The sequence below is a fragment of the Silene latifolia genome, chromosome 1 (assembly GCF_048544455.1).
Source record: "Silene latifolia isolate original U9 population chromosome 1, ASM4854445v1, whole genome shotgun sequence".
In the NCBI taxonomy this organism is placed as follows: Eukaryota; Viridiplantae; Streptophyta; class Magnoliopsida; order Caryophyllales; family Caryophyllaceae; genus Silene; species Silene latifolia.
In genome coordinates, this window is record NC_133526.1 from 36,743,211 (window position 1) to 36,765,397 (window position 22,187).

The window sequence follows — 22,187 nt, forward strand, 5'->3', positions numbered from 1 at the left end:
TTTGAGTGTCACAAATAAAAGTTATAAGAGACGAAGAGTTGTACAATGAGCATATATTTGAAAAGCACAACATGAAATAAGCCGACTACTGTTACCAAATTCATAAAAAATGCATTCATGGTTTACCGCACCCTACGTGCAATTATCTAGTTCTGGACGGACTATGCCTGCAAAAATTTAAGTCGCAATCACATATATCGTTTCCAAAAGCCGGCTGCAAAATCACTCTACATCGTCTTCTTCATCGCTTTCCTCGTCCTCCTCTCCTTCCCCATCTTCTACCTCATCTTCATTTTCTTCCTCCTCTTTATAACCAGTTTCTATTCAGAAATTTCAAACAAACAAAAGGTTGATGAGGGCTGAAATTGCTAATAGCAACAGACACTGATGTATACCAATAGAAGAAAACAATAAACTCTACAAATATTTTCAGTTTCAGGCAAATCAAATGATATGGAGTAAGTAAATTGATCTATATGGACATTTGTGTATCACCCCTTAAAACGCTCAAATGGTAATGATTTATGACATGATCTTGGAAGTCCCTACTTACTTAAAAACCTTAGGGAGTGGTGGAATGGATGAATTTTATAGTAGTAAAATTGAGATGATACATTCGCACCACCCCGAATGCTACTACATTCACCTGCCTCCACGCCACCGCCACCATACATTTCGTAGCACCGCCATTTTCCGTCATTCAAACACCAAAACTGTGTCCTCACTAGGACTGTAAACGAGCCGATCTGAGCTCAAGCTCGGGTGGATTAGGTTCGGTTCGAAATTTTTAGCTCAAGCTCGTCGAGCCTAAAAAATTCAAGCTCGAGCTTGGCTCGAGTTCGAATCGAGCTCGGTTTGTCATTATATTATTTTCACTTTCTCACCTTTTGAATCTAAGTAAATATAATTATTTTTAAAAACAAATCAGTTTATAAAATACTAAAAAATATTATATTATAATATACTTATAAATGCTTAAATAACATATAATTTGAAATAGAATTAATATTATAATATAAAAATTATACAAAAAATAATAATAAATGAGCCCAAACCCTGCTGAGCTCGAGCTCGAGCCGGGTCAAAATTGACCCTGCAAGCACAAGCCGAGCTTTGACCGAGCCAACTCAGTTCATTTACAGTCCTAGTCCTCACTTTCCTAGACCAGACCTAGAGGGTAGAAACTTTGACGGCGATAGGGAGCCAAAGAGTGTAAGGATGGTGGTGATGGGCAGAGGGAGCGGGGTGGTCATCATTTTAGAAGGTTGGTTTGGTGGTTGAAATTGATTGTGGAGGATGTTTCTTTATTTTGTTTGCCAATAAATGAGACAAGAGAGGGTAAGGGTCGAAAAGGGTTGTTTGGCCAGTTTCTCACAATTCTTAAAATTGGTGCCAATAACCTATCACCTATGGGACTAATTGGACAAGATGGAGGGAGTAAATTATTAGTAAATAGAGACATGAGAATGTATAATTATAACCGAAACAACACAAGCAGAAACCAAAGCCCAGACGCCAAAAGGGCGAAAGGAAAACAGATAGACATGGCACACATACCATTCATGCTGAACATCACTTCGCCAGAACATAATCCCTCCTCAATTTTGATCAGCTCAAGGGTCATCCTTGGTCCAATCTCCTGAAGTTTGACAGCACTTTTTGTAGAAGCACGATTGACTCTGCCAAGGTCACTCACAAGGTCTACAGTCGCAGCTTCATCATCACCCTCACTTTCAGACCCATAATTAGCTCTACAAGATACATGAATGAAAAATAATACACATTAGATTATTATAAATCATCACGGCTATCAAAATGCAAAGATTAAACTTTAAAGCCATGCATGATGTGAACATTAACCCTACCCCACCACATGCTTATTGTTACTAATTCATCCTGATTAAAACATAAAAGCCTACGACGATGTGAGAAAACTCAGGAAAAGAGGTATAGATGTCTTAATTCAAAACAATAGAGTCTTGGTAAAAAGACTCAGAATACCTGCATTACCTAGTAACAAATTCACTCACATCCTGGAGGGTGCTTAAATCAGGAATCTGACGATTCTGTACAATTTTCCTGATTCTGCGAGACACGCCAACAGGTTGTAATCTAATGGAATAATGGCGGAAATCTATAAGTTTTGTTTCCTTATTGTAGTTCAAAAGGACAATCCTCTGACAAAGAGAGAGTTTGACCTGTATGCAAAGATAATATTAGAGCAATGTATTGCAAACAAACTGGCCAAGATGGATGCAGTGATCACTTGCACTTACTGTGTTAACATCAATAGTTGGAAACATGTTCTGAAACAGTGTAGATGTTAATCGCAAATGTTCCTCTTGATTCCCAAAACCAGATAGAACAAGCTGCCAAGAATAAACATACATGAGAACAATGTATCTGCAACATCATACTGAAGAACCCAAAGGCATAAAACCCTCAAAGCTGAACACACAGCTTCAAGTGAAACAATAAATCATTGTCCAGACACGGCAAACAAAGTTATCTCCTCTAAATATATAACCATTGTTTGTCCGGCTCAAGCGCACAAGCACTGGAGGGTAAAAGATTTTGCTGTTATGATCAACATAACCCTTCCCCTTTTGTAATAATTATTCCAGATGTTATTCTGTAGTATACGTTGAAAGTGGGAAAAACTTTTGTGATTGAGAAGTAACAAGATATCCGTGGATTACAAAATGGATTGTGACAGTATACTGCCTTAGGATGCAGCAACAACAACAACATCAGAGCCTTAATCCCAAAATGATTTGGGGTCGGCTGACATGAATCATCCTTTAGAACCGTCCAGGGTGAACACACAACTCAAAATGCGAAAATATAGAAAAGAAAAAGTGAAAAACAAAAGGGGAGCGAAAATGCCCTAGGATGTAGGACTTCAGTAAAATAGACGGGAAAAAAAATGTAACGAACATTCTCTACTTACCAAAGGAGAATTTTTGAAAAGATCCGGCGGACATCTGGGTCGCAACTGAGACTGCGCAACGTCCGCTGCTAGTGAGTATTGATGGATCTTGAATGTAAGAGTTGGGCCTTGTGGAGTCTTAGCAATTCTCAGATACGGATTTATGGCTTTTGACAGCATCAAGAAGTGAGTGACACCCATAGGTCCAGCAACATTGACAAAGTCCTTCAGAGTGTTCCTCTTTTTTTCCTGGATTATGACATAAAGAAATAAAAACCAGCACTAAACCAAAAAAATACAACTTATAGTTCCACTAAAATTTCTTATTTTGATTTGGACATCTGAAACTTCAATTTGGACCAAACCATCTCCAAGTGGCAGATTAGAGTCATTAGACAAGTTGTCATACTCTGCATTCGCAGAAGTTCTTAACACAGCATCGACGTTCCCAAACATGTGTCTAACAAAAGCAAACCTCAAAATACATTTCTATTTGGCCATAAAACTTTAGAGTTCCTATTATCAAGACCACATATACACCCTACAAATGTATAACCACTGTTGAGTAACTTGCATAGTAAATATATTAGTGCAGCTTCAACGTAAACAATGCACAAGAATCAAATATATCATCTCTAGGGGAGAAACAGGATTAATATTTTCATATCATCAGAAAAAACTGAAAAGACCAAAAAGTTCGAATTCACATCTGCGCTCAGAGCTTGGGAACTGCTTCCCTGTAGTCGTCAACTCGTCCTTGACAGATCTGATCGGGTGTTCATAGGCTTCCTCGTTCAAAGAGGAGATAGGGTAACAAGGTTTTTCTTACTGACCTTCCAATTACACAGGAAAAGCAAAGAAAATATTTCCCAAATATATAGACATCATAACTCAGTCTATTATCAAATTTTTGAAAGAGTAATTCCTCCATGAACCTATTTCTTATGAGGTTTGTGCCTTGATTCTGTTAGTCGCCGCTTCGAACGACTATGCGGGGGTCTCGCTGCCCGTATCTGTTATTGGGCTAGGTCTGTCATGGGCCTTTATTAGGTCATTCTGTATTAGGTCTTAGAGAGTATTATATAAACTCTCTAAGCCTCTACCTAGCCGTCATGCTTATCATACCGTCTGAATCTGTAAGCTGAAAACTCCTCACATATCAATAACTCTCTCCCTTCTGCCCTGGACGTAGCTAACACACCATTAGTGAACCACGTAAATCTGTGCGTTTTGTCTTTATTGTTCTTTATTTGTTCTTTCTTGCTTCTGTTACAACAAGGGAAAACACTTGCAGGACAGTTCCATTCCTCCTACGCACAAACTATCCCTCTCGATAAACATGAAATGCATATCTTCCCCAAGTCTCATCATCTAATCTTACACTCTCTTTTTCTTCCTTTGTTTCAAATTATACAACCAAATCAAGCAAAAGTAGATCAAAATTCTATTCCTCTGAACTACATTTTCTATTGAAAACACAATTACACTTGAGATAACTTTCCTTAGATAAGTAATTAGCAACAATTAATCTAAGATGGTCCACAAAGAGCCATTATAAAACCTTAACATAACACTAGTGTTAAGCCCTACACATCCAACTCAACTCAAATGAACTCAATTACTCAAAGACAACATCACTACTGAGCTTCTTAATCCTACAAGGTAAGGTCTCCCGCGGCCCAACAAGGGGAGTAGCCAGAGCTTCCCCCAATCAATGAAAATATGAAATGTTCAATCTAGGTTCGGTCCCTCAACGTCAAATCGGCACAACAAGGGGACTAGCCAGAGCTTCCCCAATCAATGAAAATATGAAATTTTCACTCGAGGTTCGGTCCCTTAACATCAAATCATGGTACCAGTGTACCACGACTGCGGAGAACTTGAGAAGCACAAAATCAATCACAAAGAAACATAATATAAACGTCAGAGACGGAAAGTCGAAAAAAAAAACAGAAGAAAAGGAGAAAAAGGTAAAACCTTGAGTTTAAGAGCGGTATAAGGAAGCATGACCTTCCTCAAATCCAATTCCAATTGACTTAACATAGGAGGCAACCTTTTACCCTTGTTCCTCGAAAACACCATTGTTTGTGGAATCTTCTTCCCAGTAACTTGATCAACTGTTGGTAACTGTTGATTGTTCTTCACTACTGATTTTACCACCACCTTCCTCTTTTTCTATTCATCAAATCAAATATAAGCATAAACAATAATTAAATTAAAGTAATAAAATTAGGGTTTAAGCAAGAAAAAGAAAATATAATTGCTTACATTTCTAAAACGACCCATTGTTTGTTCCTTAGTATAGCTTGAATTAAAGGGTGTTTGCGAAGTAATTAGAAGAGAAGTTGATATACAAAAGGGGAAGGCGAAAGCTTGAGAGCTTTAATGGCGGTAATGAGGCAACTGCGTGAATAGCTTCAGCCTTGAGGAATTGTAGAGTTGAGAAAACTTTGTTTTTGTTTATCAGCCCTAGCCTTAGCGGCTAAGCCCATCAACATTATTCTTTTTTTTTTTTTTTTTTTTTTTGTTGAAGAAAGAAAACCCCAAAAGGCTAGCTAATCATCACGAAATCGGCCTCAATCAAAGTACAATACGAGTAAATAATCAAGTTATATATAGATTTATAGTAAGATAAATAGATAATGTAGATGTGTTAAGAAAGAAAACATGTTATCTATATGACTATACTCATAGTCGTGGACATGGTCCATAAGACACCGACAATTTTTATACATAGATGAAAAAACTCATGCCCAATTTACCATACTAGACCAACATTTTGATGAGAGTCGTCATTTTGATGTGAGATTTTGTATGATTCGTCTTCGTGAGTACAATAAGAATATCAATTGTTTATATTCTTTTTTTACAATGTAATAAAGATATTTACGGTATAGTTTATGCATTGACAAATGTGTAAACGAGAAATGATGTATTTAGATTTGAGTGGAGGGAGTATCGTTGTTCGTAAATATGGCTTAGTGAGTTGTGCTTTTAGTTTGTGAGACATTGTCTTTACTCTTGGAATTTTTTTTAACGTGTTTCCAAAATTACTGGACTTTTTCAGAGAGTTGTTTTAGTTAGCTTTATAGTTAGCTAATTTGTTTGAATCTGGATAATTCGTTTACAAAGTTACCTCAGTTATTATATAAATGAGCTTAATTTGTTTACAAAGTTATTAATCTTAATTTTAAAGCTAGCTCACTGAGTAACTTTGCAAATAAGTTCGAGAACTTTGAATCCAGATAATTCATTGGCACGTAAATTCGGGTTAATGAACCCTTAACCTCTATACTACAACACTAATTACCCCTAAATACATTTCATTATTTTATAATCCTAAATCTCTAAAAGTCATTAACTCGAATGTATTTCATTCTATGATATGAATTCGGGTTATGCAACACTAATTACCCCTAATTACATTGCAAATGTATTTCATTGTATTAACTTTGAAAACTACGAGTAATAAAATAAAATACACACCCTGATCAAACGAATTCATTAACCCTAAATCTCTAAATGTATACTATAACACTGAACAATTTAGGGTAATTGCTACTAATTAGGCCTTGTTCTTTTGGACTGAAACTTATAAGATCTGAACTGAACTGAACTTATAAGATTTGAACTGAACTGAACTTAACTTATAGGATCTGAACTTAACTGAACTTATAGGATCTGAACTTAACTGAACTTATAGGATCTGAACTGAACTGAACTGAACTTATAAGATCTGAACTGAACTTATAGGATCTGAACTAAACTGAAATTATAGGATCTGAACTGAAGTGAATTTATAGGATCTGAACTGAACTTATAGAATCTGAACTGAACTTATAGGATCTGAACTGAACTTATAGGATCTGAAGTTAACTTAAATTAAGTGACTTTAAGTTCAAAAGAACAGGGCCTTAGTGTTATAGTATAGTGTCACCTAAAAGTCTATAATCCAAATAAAATTAAATGAATTAGGCCCTATTCTTTTGGACTGAAATTGTTTGAACTGAACAGAATTTAATGGAGCTAAACTGAACTGAACTGAACTGATCTGAACTGAACTGAACTGAAATGAAATAAAAATAAAAAGATAATAATAATTCCAGAGCAAGTATTATTACCACCCGTGGCTTGTAGAATGATGTCTTTGAGTTGGATTCTTCGTCTCTATCGTTCCCCTCGGCCTCTCCTGCAACAATGAACGAACTGAGGGCTTGGCTTTGTGCCAAGCGTACTCACTCCGACGCTCAAGTCAGTAAACTTAAGGGATAAGTTGTTATTACTTGGCTAAGGATGTATTGTAGAGAGATAAGGAAGATAATACCAGATGAATAGTGATTCTTAGGTTAAGTTGTGGATCCTTTCCTCAATGAAGGTTGAGGAGTATTTATAGACTTTCACCTTTTGTCACGTAGTGGCCAAGTGGCCAAGTGGCTAGCAGGTGGAAAGACTGATCTACCCCTCGGCCGAGGGACCTATGGCAGGCCGGCGGGCCCTGTTGACTCACCGCCGAGGGGTCTTGGATATGAGTACGCGGGTATGTGTCCCGGTTTGGCGGTTGCCATGCCGAGACCAGTGACAGCCGATGGGTCCGGTGCATCGGCTAGGGCTAAATGTCTAAGCCGTTGACTTGCTATGGATATCTTTGACCTTGCTCAATATGTTGACTTGGTCGGCGGTGCGAATATGCCCCATCAATTTGCCCCAGCGTAGTCTATCTATGCGTGGTATGGGCTCCGATGTACGTTTGAGCGTATATTCTGCGCAAGTAATTTGTAAAAAATTTTCTGCATCGGCTTCTTCTGCGGCGGCTTCTTTTGCCTCGACCTGGTCTTTCTTAGGCCGTACCTGATATGGTAGGAAATTTGTCGTCTACTCCCTATATCAAAACTATTTATAAAACCCGAAAAAGCGTAGTATTTAGTCGGGGTCGAACTCAAGGACGGCGGGGGTTGCTACAAAGTTCAATTATGAGTCAAGTTTAATCAAAATTAAGAGTAAAGGTTTTGGTTATAATCACTAGAGCAAAAGACAAGCAAGATGATGGTAATGAATACGGTTAATTAAAAGCTAGGGCCTTCGGGGTCATCAATATGGGTTAGGGGCAAGCATTAAGATCAAAAAGGGTCAATGGTGAGAGAATAACCTAAGATGAAGAACCAATGTCTTGGGTATCTTAAGGAAGGCTACTAATTTTCATTAAGCATCCCTCCTCTCCTAACATACATCAAGACTCCCAAAAACTTTCATTCTAAGGGAGAATTAAGCAATAAATGAAGAAAGGCCAAAGCTTTCACTTGAGCAAATCAACAAACACCTTGAGTGCAATGAATAGGAAAGTTAAACAATTTCACCAAAGACCAAAATGTTCAAAGAATCATGCCCACAAATCCCATAAAGAATCACCCTAAACCCTAGAAGGGATCTACTCACTCATGTTAAGGGAATATATGCTAAATAGAGAAGAAAAGCAAACAACACAAGGAGAAGACATAATGAAGGTTGTAACAAAATCAAAAGACAAGGAAAATGTAAACAAATGATAAACAAGTAAAAGGAAGGAGAGAAATTATACCAACAAAAGAAAAGATGGAAGCTTGATTGATTAATAGGAAGGAAAACCCTTCAAAATCCCCAATACAAACTTTTACAAACAAGTGTAAACAATTGACTATTACTAGAACTAACTAATTCTTGCTAAATATTAATAATAATTATTGAAAGATTAGAACTTGATTAAGGAGATATTACAATAAATATGGAATGTTTTTCAGATCTAGGGTTATGTGCAAAAGGGTTTAAGGAGGGGGTATTTATAGGCTATCATTGGATTAAGGGAAGAAAGAATGAAAAAGCCCAACTCGTGTAAAGTGCTCCTGTGCCGGCGGGCCGGCTGCCGGCCTCCTCTGCCGGCAGCGCGTTCTTTCAAAAACTTGAGAAAATGAAGGTTGCGTAATCCCCTGCCGGTGGGTGGGCCGGTACTGCTGCCCGCCGCAGAGGATTTCTCTTCTTGGGATTTTCTTCCAATTCTTAGTGTCGGTACCCTCTGTGGGTGACCATTTCAGCTACTCAGTCTTGCGGCAGCGTCGCTTTAACTTTGGCCAGAAATTTCTTCGAAAATTTGACTAAGTATGGGATAGTGTTCCCTGCCGGTGGGCCGGCTGCCGGCCTGCCGGCAGAGAACACCTCTTCAGCTTGTTTCTTCCTTTTTCTCCTCGTAGCCATACCTCCTGCCGGTGGGCCGGCTGCCGGCCTGCCGGCAGAGGATTTCTTCTTCAAAAATCCTTCTTCTCCCCTTTCTTCATGTAAAGGCATTAGAATGCCTTTTCTTGCCCCAATTCCTTCATACTCGACTCGGTTCCTACAAAAGGACACACAAAATGACAAGTACGGGGATCGGGCACAAATGCAAGGAAAAGCACACGAAATCGACTCGTTATGAGCCGGAATGCGTCGAAGAAAGAGGGAAATAAGGTGTAAATAATTCACATATCAACCTCCCCACACTTAAACCTTACTCGTCCTCGAGTAAGTCCAAAATCAATGCACAAGTCCCTACTAAAATAGACAAGGAGAGTGAGTGCACAATATAAGCATCACTCAACTAAACTACTACTTAAGCCGATCGAGTATTAGCGCACTCAACGCCCCTTCAACTCACAATTTGACACTCATGAGGGGAGAGTGCCCTATTGCAAGGCAAGTTGGGTCTTGCTACAAAATTCTTGATGCAATCATTCAATTAAGCACGAATCGACATGTATGACGCATCACAAAAATCAAACCGCTTTCCTCATCTAAGCGGCCGTTTTACTTTGAACGATTAAAGGTTTTGGTCGGGAGATACCGTCTCATAGTCTCGGCGGGGTGTCAATGCCCTAATGGTGGCTCAAGCAACCGCAATTTTTGACAACCAAATGCCTAGGAAACAAATTCAGAGGCGGGAAAGGGGGAAACAAAGCCTAACCTTCGAGAATCACATGGCACACTCGAGATTCAACCAAATTGACCCATGACTAAGGGGACCAAGACTACCGACTTCCTCACGGTTTTCACTAATCTCTCATTTCGTTTTTGGAGCGGGTGATTTTTGTGCAAAAAGTAACCAAATCACTCATCTACTCGACTCGTGAGACATGCCCGCAATCTAACATGGAAGCCTCTCCTACAAGACCATTAGTGAAATGCAAAAAGAGGAAAAAGTATGCATACAAGAAACAAGGGTTGTAATGGGGCTAGGCGATGGGTCGAAACGGGATTGGTGCAAGCACCGTTATGGATCATTTGGGGTTTTAAGATCAAGTAGTTGTCAAAATCTCCTATTTCTTCCCAACTTATTACAACAAATGAGTGAATCAAAAGGAACATGATATTAGTTGCCTAAATCACACAAAAATTTGAAAATTCGACTCATTTGGAAAAACATCATTTCCCCTTTATTTTGCAACGCCTTTTTCTACTCCTTTAATGATGCATAAGGAGTGTTGCTCGGCTTTTTCTCAACAAACATAATTCAAATACATATAAGTAAATCTCTTTTCTTTTTCACATTTTTCTTCTTTTCTATTTTTCTTTTCTTTTCTTTTTCAAAATCTCTTTATTCAAAGCAAACCAAACTAAACCATCATTCCGACTCAAATGGATTGTGCACATCCACTAAACCAAGATTCAAATTCCCTTGCTGCATACTAGCCAAACTCATAGACAACTTTCTTGATCAAGGTCGGTTGTTTTTGGGTTGTAGTTAGTAGTGTAGGTATCAAATGAAAGGTCAAGGCTCAAAAGGGGTAAACAAAATCGGTCCTAGTCTAAAGGGTCGAAAAATTAGGCTTATTTGGCAATGTGAGGCTCAAAAATTGAAATGCAACTTGTTGTTTCAAAATATGCATACAAATGAACATCTCATGGTCTAAAAGGAAAGGACGCCATGCTTGTGCGTCGTGATGTGACATGCCACGCGAGGAGCCTACTCACACCTAAAGGGGGACCGGGTATGGATGTACCGGTCCCAAGGAGGCTCTAATCCTCACATTTGAGTAGCTAGGTCGAAATCTAGGTCTAGTCTACGGTCTATGGTCTCACAAGGTGGTCAAAACTCTCCGGTCTAGCCTCATTTCCCGTATATAACGAGGATGTCACAAGGTGCAAGCCAATAGGAGGGGAAAGACGCGGCCAAGACAATATCATCATTGAGGTATCATACTCCCTTCCTAGACCAAATTTGTTCAAAAATTTATGTACAAACTCGATGCAAAATGTAAATAAAGCAACAAACACGTATTCACAAGGTATGAAATGCATTTCTAAGCACTAGCAACCTAAATAAACATGCAACAATTGCCTAAACCTAGCAGCACGTAAGCAACACACACCAAGTTCCAAAATGGAACATCCTCATCAACATAGCCCATCCTCCTCCATATACACAACAATTGTAAAAGAAAAGGAATGGAAAAGGAGAAAGAGATAAGAAAGATTAAACCGAGCGGTCTTCTAGTCTCCTAATGCCTCAAATGTCCCGCATGTGCCTGCACCACTTGTTAGACAAACATATATATACAATGCAATATTTTTGAAATTTTTGAAATTTTTTCAATTTTTAGGCATTTTTTGAATTTTTATCAAATTTAAAGGTGCAAACAAATATTCACAAAGTGGATATTTCCCTCCCCACACTTGAAATTTACATTGTCCTCAATGGAACAAAGTATAGGGAGAGAATAGGAAAAATAAACAACATATTTTTGGTGGTTTTTTTTAATTTTTGAAAATAAAAATAACATATTTTTGGTATTTTGATTTTTGGAAATTAAAATGCATATTTTTGGTTTTTTTTTTTTTTGGGCCCTCCCCACACTTATTCATTTACATGGGAGGGCAATTGATTGAAAGAAAATAACATGTTTTTGGTGGTTTTAGTCGTTTTTGAATTTTTTAGTTGGTTTTTATTTTGGAAATGCAATGCATGCGCTATTCTATATGCTAAATTTAAATGACAATGCAATCTATTCTAAGTGGATGCAATTACTAAATGTGACAATATATTACAAATTGAAATCTAATGCAATTCTATATGAATGCAACTATATGAATTTCTAACTGAATGCATACAAAATTTAAATATGAATGAGAAGTTTGGATTGTTGGGTACATACTTGACATTTGGATTGATTATGGGGAGCATACCGAAGGCTTTGGATTGAAAAGGGAGTAAAGATAGGCCAAACTCGAGGCCGCCTAAGACTCAAAGTCTCCGTCATCATCATCATCGTTGTTATCATTATCATCATCATTGCCATCTCCTTCCACCGCTCCAAACGCGGACTTGCTAAGGAAGTCGTCGGTGTTCATGGGTTCGCCGAAATTCCCGCCGGAAGAGAGGAAACCACCGGAAGCCGCCCCGGAGCTACTCCCAACCTCGGGGCGGGAGAAAATGGAGGGTGTACCCTCGAACCATTGAGCATCATGCCCCTCCTCTTGAGAAGCGGGAGGGGGAAAACGGGTGGGGTAAAATAATCCGGCTGAATATTGATGTCGGCGTAGACAAACCGGTTATCCTTGTGGTAACCACCATCCGGCTCAAGGAAGTAGGAGGGGTGGAGGTGTTGGGGGTGCTCGTAGTTTCTCCTCATATAATCATCATAAATCGGAAATTGACCCACGGAGGTGTCATAATATATCCGATCTAACCTTTGTTCAATACCCCGCCTCTCATTAGCGGCGGTTTCCAAACCCAACCGCATGTCACTCATGAATTTGACCAAGTCGGCATGCATAGGAGGCGGGGGAGGGATGTTGCTAGAGGTGCCTTCACCAAAGTTACCCCCCCAAGGTTGAGGTTGGAAGGTGGAGGGTGGTCGGAAGGAGGGCATGGAGTAGTGGAGGGAGGATGGAGTTTCCCTCCGGTTGTCACGACCATAGGTGATGGGGTTAGTCGGGGGAGGTCGGGTCTCATCGGGCTCTTCCTCAATCTCAAGGAGGTAGGACTCCTCACCGGGTTTGATTATGAATTTGGAGGCATTGGGAATTGGGACGGAATTTTTCTTTTGAATTTGCCAATACTCGATTCCATCAAAAGGATTGACCTTGATCCACTCTAGGCTTTTCGTTAACCATTGCTTGGTGATGTAGGTCTCCCCCCGGATCCACCTCAAGTTGTTCAAGTTCACCGGGCGGTCAAGGCTTTTAGCAATTCGGGTTATTATCCCACCCACATGAGGAGGGACTTTTTGCCCCGGTGATTTGGAAAGTGATTGCAAGTGGAGGGCCAAATGGTGACCCACATTGATTTCATAGGTGGCCGGGGTGGTGAGCAAGTAAGACCCCAAAATTTCCAATTCGGTAACCCGAAAAACCCATGGCTCATGGGTCGCAAAAATAGAACCTCCCACAAATCGATGCCAAATGCGAATGGGGGCATTGTGGCACGCAATTTCCGGCCTCTTCACGCCGGTTTGGTCATCTAAGCCCGAAATGGCTTTCCACACCCGAGAAAAGTGATGGGTCTCGGGTGCCTTGAATTTTGGGGGGTTGTTAAGGCCGAAAATTCGGCAAAGCCTTCCTAGGGACATGGAATGATCACGGTTCATTAACCGAAAGTGAATTTGCTCGACCATACGGGTTTGTCGGTGCTTATCAAGACGGAAACTACTAAGGAATTCCCAAGTGAGGCGGGGATAAGTTTCCTCATGCAAATCATATAAGCCCTTCATACCAACACCCTTAAACAACTCGAAGGTTTCGTTGTCTAGTCCCATATTTCTCATAGCCGGTCTACAAATAAATTTCGTCGGGGTTAAGGGGCGATTTTTGAACAAGATAAATTTACCTTTTTGCTCTTGTGTGACGAACTCAACATCCGGGTAGTCGGGATCCGGGTTAGTGTCGCTCGCCGCCGCCTCAACCAAAAGCCGTTGAGCTTCCGCCATTTCCGACCTAGTTCTCTTGTTAGCCATCTTAAGATTGAAGGAAATGAGGACAAAAAGGGAAGGAGGATGAGGGGAATGAAGGAGGGTGAGGTGAGGATGATGATTAATGGTGGTGAGGACGGTGTAGGGTTAATGGAGGTGAGGGATGAGGGAGATGAGAGAAGAAGGAAAGAGAAAGGAATTGGAGTAAATGGGGGTGCACGGGCTGATTTCGAGGGATATAAAGATCCCTGCCGGTTTGGCGAACCCAAGCGGCACGGTCAGGCCGGGGGGGTTTCGTAATTCTTCAAAAATAAAACCAACGCGCTGCCGGTGGAGGGCACCGGCTGCCGGTCCACCGGCAGAAAATTCCCCAATACTCCCTTTTTGCGATTCGGTTTCCCTACCGGTGAGCGAGCTTTCCGCCGCCTACCGGCAGGGATTCCTTCTTCAAATTCCCAACCTTTCACTAAGGCACGAGATCCTCTACCGGTGGGCAGCTGCCGGCCCGCCGGTAGGGAGTCCTTCTCCTAATACTCCTCCACCTTTGACTCGGTAAGCATTCCTCTGCGGTGGGCGGGGCTCTTTGGCCTCTTGGTAGAGGATTCATTTCCTTCAATCATTTCGCCTTTTTCACCAAGTATAGATCTCCCCTGCCGGTGGGCGGCTCCGCCTCTTAGGTAGGGATTCTCTTCACCTTAATTCTTCCAAATTTTTCACAAAAATTTTCAACGCGCTACCTGGTGGAGGGCACCTGCATTGCATTCCACCGTGAGAGTTACATCTCTTTGTTTTCAGCTTGTTTTTCCTCCAATGCTCACAAATAAACTTCCAAGTCCTAATCTTGCCCATTTTTCGAGTTTTCAACTTTTCAAACCGACGACTCGTGTCGGGATCTCGGGCGAGGTTAGGGTCCCACCCCAAATTCAACTTTGTCAAGAATTTCCAATCCAAACTATCTCACACTCTATCTACATGCATGCTATTTACAAATGGTGGTTCTTGTGGAACTCCACCAAACCAATTCATTTTCAAGAGTTTCAACTTTCCCTCTCCTCGGGGAGGGGTTCCCCGAGATAGAGTACTTCAATTGGGCCTTTGTTGTCGCCGTCGTAGTAACGCTTTACTCTTTGACCATTCACCCGAAAGGTGCCTCCCTCTTCACTCCAAAGCTCAAAGGCGCCATAGGGGAATACCTTCATCACTTTGAAGGGTCCGGACCACCGTGACTTGAGCTTGCCCGGGAACACCTTTATCTTGGAATTGAAAAGGAGAACGAGGTCTCCAACACTTACCTCTTTTTTCATGATCTTGGCATCATGCCATTTCTTCGTTTGATCTTTGTAGATTTTGGAGCTCTCATAAGCCTCCAATCTCAACTCCTCAAGCTCATTCATTTGAAGGAAGCGTACTTCTCCGGCGGCATCAAAGTTAAAATTCATTTCTTTGAGAGCCCACCAAGCCTTGTGCTCCAATTCCACGGGCAAATGGCAAGCTTTTCCGTACACAAGCTTATACGGGGTGGTGCCAAGTGGTGTCTTGAAGGCGGTTCTCAATGCCCACAAGACATCCGGGAGCTTTTGAGACCAATCTTTCCGGCTCTTGTTGGCTACTTTCTCCAAAATGACTTTGATTTGGCGGTTAGAAACCTCCACTTGCCCACTAGTTTGAGGGTGGTAGGCAAGTGCGGTTTTGTGCCGCACACCATGCGATTCAAGAAGAGCCTTGAAGGTACTCTTTCGGAAATGAGATCCGCCATCACTTATAACTACCCTTGGAGTTCCGAATCTTGGGAAAATCGTGCCTTTAAAAAGTTTCATCACAACTTTGCTATCATTGGTGGGGGAGGCAACCGCTTTAATGCATTTGGATACATAGTCCACCGCAACCAAGATGTATTCATTTCCACAAGAGTTGGGAAAGGGTCCCATGAAGTCTATGCCCCAACAATCAAAAAGCTCAATCTCTAATATGTTAGTCAATGGCATCTCACTTCTCTTCTCTATGTTCCCGACTCTTTGGCAAGCATCACACGATTTAACCAAGTGGTGAATGTCTTTGAACATGGAGGGCCAATAAAACCCACCTTGGAGGATTTTGGCGATAGTTCTAGAAGTGGCCAAGTGTCCCCCGTAGGCGGAATTGTGAACCCGGTCAACAATTTCTAAGCCTTCCTCTCGAGACACGCATCTCCGGAACATACCATCCCCACACTTGCGAAACAAATGTGGGTCATTCCAAAAGTACCTTCTAGCATCATTTCTCAACTTCCTCCTTTCTCTTGGCTCCATTTCATCCGGCAAGAAACCGCTTACAATGTAATTTGCAAGATCCGCAAACCAAGGAGTTTTGGTGGTAACTTCCATGAGTCCATCATCCCGCAACCACTCATTTATGGGTCCACTCTTGTCTTCTATCCCATGGTCTTCAACGGTCAATCTAGATAAGTGGTCGGCTACAACATTTTCCGAACCGGCCTTATCTTTAATCTCTAAATCAAATTCTTGAAGAAGAAGGACCCATCTCAAGAGCCGGGGCTTTGCATCCTTTTTCACCATCAATTGTCTCAAGGCGGTGTGATCGGAGTAAACCACCACCTTAGACCCAACAAGGTATTGCCGAAATTTCTCCACGGCATGAACAATTGCCAACATTTCCTTTTCGGTAGTAGCATATCCACATTGAGTTTGATCAAGAGTCTTGCTTGTGTAATATATCACATGATGCTTCTTATCCACAACTTGCCCAAGTACCGCACCAACCGCGAAGTCCGATGCATCACACATTATCTCAAAGGGAAGATTCCAATCCGGAGATCGGATTATCGGTGCCGTGACCAATGCTCTCTTCAACCTATTGAAAGCTTCAAGACAAGAATCATCAAACACAAAGGGGGAATCCTTGAGGAGTAATGAGGTTAGGGGCTTTGCTATTTTTGAAAAATCCTTGATAAAACGCCGATAAAACCCGGCATGGCCTAGAAAACTTCTCACTCCCTTAACATTGGAAGGGGGTGACAAGTTCTCTATAACGGCAACCTTAGCACCATCAACCTCAATACCCCTACTAGAGACAATGTGACCGAGTACAACCCCTTCCTCTACCATAAAATGGCATTTTTCCCAATTGAGGACGAGGTTGTGCTCCTCACATCTCTTCAACACACTAGTCAAGTTCTCTAGACCATGATCAAATGAGTCTCCATGGACACTAAAGTCGTCCATGAAGACTTCCATGCTTTTTTCAAGGAAATCGGAGAATATTGCCATCATGCACCTTTGGAAGGTGCCTGGCGCATTACAAAGCCCGAATGGCATCCTACGGTAAGCATAGACTCCTATTGGGCAAGTGAAGGTCGTCTTCTCTTGGTCATCCGGGTGGATGGGAATTTGGAAAAACCCGGAATAACCGTCTAAGAAGCAATAATATGCATGGCCCGCGAGCCTTTCTAGCATTTGGTCAATGAAGGGAATTGGGAAGTGGTCTTTGAGGGTGGCGGCATTGAGCTTGCGGTAGTCAATACACATTCGCCACCCGGTTTCGGGTCTAGTGGGTAAGGTGGTGCCATCCTCTTGTTCAACCATTTGTATCCCCCCCTTTTTGGGTACCACGTGGACCGGACTAACCCATTTGCTATCGGTAATTTGGTATATAATACCGGCCTCTAGGAGTTTCAACACTTCATTTTTCACCACCTCGGCCATCTTTGGGTTAATCCTCCTAAGACCGTCAACCTTGGGTTGACTCCCCTCCTCCAAAACTATTCTATGCATGCACAAACTCGGACTTAAACCTTTGATGTCATCAATGCTATACCCAAGTGCTCCTCTATGAGTTTTCAAGATTTCCAAAAGTTTCTTTTCTTGGGACTCACTTAGGTTAGCATTGACGATCACCGGATAGGCCTCTCCCTCATCAAGGAAAGCATATTTGAGTGAGGGAGGCAAGGGTTTGAGTTGTACCTTTGGAGGGAGAAAGCCCTCCACTTTCTTCAATAGCTCTTCATCAACCTCATGATCCTCTTTCATTGCCTCATCATGCAAAGAAATTTGAAACACCTCTTCCATCTCTGCCTCTTCACGGGCTACGTCGTGCACTACTTCATCAATTACCTCGATTGTGCTCAATCTTTCTACACTTGGACCTTTCATCAAATTTGGCAAGTTAAATTCGATTTTGTTGCCCTCAATTTGGAAGGTTAGCCGCCCATTCTTCACATCAATGAGTACTCCTCCGGTAGCCAAAAATGGCCTACCTAGGATGATGGGAGTGTGGCTATCCTCCGGAATATCAAGGACAACAAAATCGGTGGGAATCAAAAACTTTCCAACCTTGACGGGCACGTCCTCAAGCACCCCCATAGGGCGTTTTACGGACCTATCCGCCAATTGGAGAGTCATGGTGGTGGGAGCCAAGTTTTGAATGCCAATCCTTTTTGCAACTTTCAAGGGAATAACACTAACACTTGCTCCCAAGTCACAAAGAGCTCTTGAGATAGGAACACCGCCAACTACACAAGGAATGGAAAAGCTTCCCGGGTCACCAAGTTTAGTGGGCAATTTGTTAAGGATATGAGCACTACATGCTTCTTCCATAGCCACTATTTCTTGGTCACCCAAGACTCTTTTCTTTGTCAAAATGTCTTTCAAAAATTTTGAGTAGGTTGGCATGTTCATTATCACCTCCGTAAAGGGTAGGGTAACCTCAAGTTTCTCAAGCATATCACAAAATTTGGCATACTTGAGGTTTTCTCTACTCTTTATGGCTCTTGAAGGGTAAGGAATTTTAGAAACAAGTCGGGAATTGGGAGATACCTTTGGAGGAGCCGAACTTTTTGTTACCTTTTTAGAATGTTGCAAAGGTATTTCTTCAATAGCTTCCTCCTCATAAGGGAGGTCTTCCACATATCCATCAACATCCTTGTCCACTTGAATTCCTTTTCTAGTCAAATCTTCACAAGCTTTCTTTCCTTTGGTGTCTTCATTAGCTTTACCCGAAGCCTCAATGGGTGAGCTTTCTTCTTCATCATCCATTTCTACCTCATTCCCCTTTGGATCTTCATCAACTTCCAACTCAAGGTCTTTGTAAGGGTCCTCAAGCTCTAAACCACTCCTTAGCACTACCGCATGAGCATGGTGGCTATTTGAGGCATCTTTGGAGCTTTGTCCTTGAGCCAACAAACCACCGGGTGGCCTTTGAGGGTTAGCCATAGCATGAGAAGCCATCCTAGATTCCATTTCCCTCATGTCCTTAAGAAATGTAGCTCTCAAGTTTGCTTGTTCTTGTTGAGTAGCTTTTGCAAAGTTAGCTATCTCTTGGCTATGTTGAAGTTGCATGTTCTTAATCATCTTCAAAAGCTCCACTTGAGAGAGCTCACCTTGGGGTTCTTGATGAGGTTGGTTGGCTATGGGTAAAGGGAACCCATAGTCATATCTAGCATTGGGACCTTGGTTGTTGTTTTGCCCCACTTGGATGTTACCTCTCGGACCATAGTTGTTGAAATTCGATCCTTGACCTTGTTCTTGAGACCCTTGAACATACCCTTGCCCAAATCCTTGATTTGCTTGATTTACTTGATTCCCTTGGTAAAACCCTTGGTTGCTTTGGTTTCCTCCAAACTCTTGGTGCCCTTGTTGTTGGTTGCCATAGTTTTGGGGTGGATTGTTGCTTGACCATTGGTTTTGATTTCCAAAATTATTTCTTGGGTTTGGGAGAATTCCCCTTGGTTGAGCAAAACCGGGTGGATTGGTTTGGGTTTGTGGTTGGAGATGTTGGGGGTTTTGAACATTGGTGCTTTTGTAGCTAAAGTTGGGGTGGTTCCTTAACCCGGGGTGGTAGAAATTGGTATTTGGATTGTAGGTGTTTGGGTTGTTGTAAGGAGGCCTTGGTGGCCTAGGATTGTTGTTGTAGCTTTGAAAAGCGTTCACCTCTTGAGTATTCTCTTCATAGGCACCATTGTAGTTGTTCCCACACAAGTCATATGTATGGCCACTTCCTCCACAAAGTTCACAACTCGCAACTTGAGCAACTTCTTCCATGGGCGGCCCATATGAGGTCGCGGCTTGGTTCACTTGATTCTTTGAAAACTTCTCAAATTGCTTTGTGAGCAAGTCAAGCTTGGCATTTGTCTCGGAGTTGGAGGAGTTTTCTTTTGGAAACTTCCCATTCCTCCTTAACATGTTTCCTCTAGAGCCATAATTTGCTTCCGAATCCACCATTCTCTTGATCAACGTCATCCCCTCTTCGTCACTCAAGTGGTCAAAACCTCCCCCCGCGGAGGCATTTACCATCTCCTTGGTTCTTGGTAGTAAAGTTTGGAAGAAAGTTTGAGTAATGTACCATTCGGGTATTCCATGGTGGGGGCAACTTGCTATCAAGTCTTGGTAACGGTCCCAAGCCTCACCTAAGGACTCCCCATCCTCTTGTTGGAACGTATGTATCTCGTTGCGGAGCATCGCGGTCTTTGAGGAAGGGTAGTACTTGGCCATAAATGCTTGAGCCAAGTCATCCCAAGTAGTGAAAGTATCCGGTGGGTGAATGTTCAACCACCGGTCCGCTTTGCCCGTCAATGAAAACGGAAACAACATCATTCTCAAGGTGTCTTCGGACACCCCATTCTTCTTCATCATTGAAACTTTCCTTTTAAATTTCCGGAGATGGGCATGGGCATCTTCCTCAATATGACCTCCAAACAAGTCCTTCTCAAGTAACCCGACTTGGGCGGGATGCATTTCAAAGTTGTTTGGGGCCAAGGTGCCAAAGTTGATGGGATTACATGAATCATTATGGTTAGGCCGGTTGTGATCTCTAAGAGCCATTTGTGGTGGGTGGTTTGGTTCTTGATGTGGTGGTGTTTGAGGTGGACTATTGTAATTAAGGAAGTTATGAAAGGGGTTCTCTACTAAAGTCTCAATTGTGGTATTTGGTTGAACCGTAGTTGTTGTATCAAAATTTTGTGGGATGTGTGAGTTTGGTTGATCAATGTTTGCTTGGGTGGAATTGTTCCTCACTCTTTCAAGGGTCCTAGTCCTCAAGGTCCTAAAAAGCCTCTCGGGGTCGGAGTTGAATAGGAGAGCTTGATGATTCCTCCTAGGCATACACTTGGCAAATCGTAAGTCTCCTAGTGTTTTTACACACTAGGGAAAGGCAAAAATCACACACACTCTACAAACAACAATCAACTACTAAAGCAAAATGACAATTGAGACAAGATCAAAGCAAAGACTCTAAATGAAACTAAGCATAACCTAACGCCATCCCCGGCAACGGCGCCATTTGATATGGTAGGAAATTTGTCGTCTACTCCCTATATCAAAACTATTTATAAAACCCGAAAAAGCGTAGTATTTAGTCGGGGTCGAACTCAAGGACGGCGGGGGTTGCTACAAAGTTCAATTATGAGTCAAGTTTAATCAAAATTAAGAGTAAAGGTTTTGGTTATAATCACTAGAGCAAAAGACAAGCAAGATGATGGTAATGAATACGGTTAATTAAAAGCTAGGGCCTTCGGGGTCATCAATATGGGTTAGGGGCAAGCATTAAGATCAAAAAGGGTCAATGGTGAGAGAATAACCTAAGATGAAGAACCAATGTCTTGGGTATCTTAAGGAAGGCTACTAATTTTCATTAAGCATCCCTCCTCTCCTAACATACATCAAGACTCCCAAAAACTTTCATTCTAAGGGAGAATTAAGCAATAAATGAAGAAAGGCCAAAGCTTTCACTTGAGCAAATCAACAAACACCTTGAGTGCAATGAATAGGAAAGTTAAACAATTTCACCAAAGACCAAAATGTTCAAAGAATCATGCCCACAAATCCCATAAAGAATCACCCTAAACCCTAGAAGGGATCTACTCACTCATGTTAAGGGAATATATGCTAAATAGAGAAGAAAAAAGCACAACACAAGGAGAAGACATAATGAAGGTTGTAACAAAATCAAAAGACAAGGAAAATGTAAACAAATGATAAACAAGTAAAAGGAAGGAGAGAAATTATACCAACAAAAGAAAAGATGGAAGCTTGATTGATTAATAGGAAGGAAAACCCTTCAAAATCCCCAATACAAACTTTTACAAACAAGTGTAAACAATTGACTATTACTAGAACTAACTAATTCTTGCTAAATATTAATAATAATTATTGAAAGATTAGAACTTGATTAAGGAGATATTACAATAAATATGGAATGTTTTTCAGATCTAGGGTTATGTGCAAAAGGGTTTAAGGAGGGGGTATTTATAGGCTATCATTGGATTAAGGGAAGAAAGAATGAAAAAGCCCAACTCGTGTAAAGTGCTCCTGTGCTTGCGGGGCGGCTCTTGGCCTCCTCTGCCGGCAGCGCGTTCT

General features: G+C 41.4%; 1 protein-coding gene and 1 non-coding gene across 2 annotated transcripts; one reads left to right on the forward strand and one right to left on the reverse strand.

Annotated features, from left to right (window-relative positions):
* LOC141603559 (peter Pan-like protein) lies at positions 1-5,488 on the reverse strand. Its single transcript, XM_074422908.1, has 7 exons — positions 5,198-5,488; positions 4,907-5,104; positions 2,951-3,178; positions 2,277-2,369; positions 2,011-2,198; positions 1,558-1,751; positions 1-320 (listed from the first exon to the last, which is right to left on the reverse strand). Exons 1-7 carry the CDS (start codon positions 5,213-5,215, stop codon positions 223-225), a joined length of 1,017 nt encoding a protein of 338 aa, XP_074279009.1. The 5' UTR covers positions 5,216-5,488; the 3' UTR covers positions 1-222.
* A 14,696-nt stretch (positions 5,489-20,184) lies between these two features.
* On the forward strand, positions 20,185-20,291 carry LOC141619993 (small nucleolar RNA R71). The gene has a single exon (XR_012531858.1). It is a non-coding gene; the product is annotated as a small nucleolar RNA R71 (small nucleolar RNA).
* Positions 20,292-22,187: the final 1,896 nt, after the last annotated feature.

Coding starts and splice junctions, on each gene's coding strand:
- LOC141603559 (XM_074422908.1), bottom strand. Junction 2,370..2,950: donor TTTTCAAAAATTCTCCTTTG/GTAAGTAGAGAA, acceptor TATTCTTGGCAG/CTTGTTCTATCTGGTTTTGG. Junction 321..1,557: donor AGTGATGTTCAGCATGAATG/GTATGTGTGCCA, acceptor ATTTCTGAATAG/AAACTGGTTATAAAGAGGAG.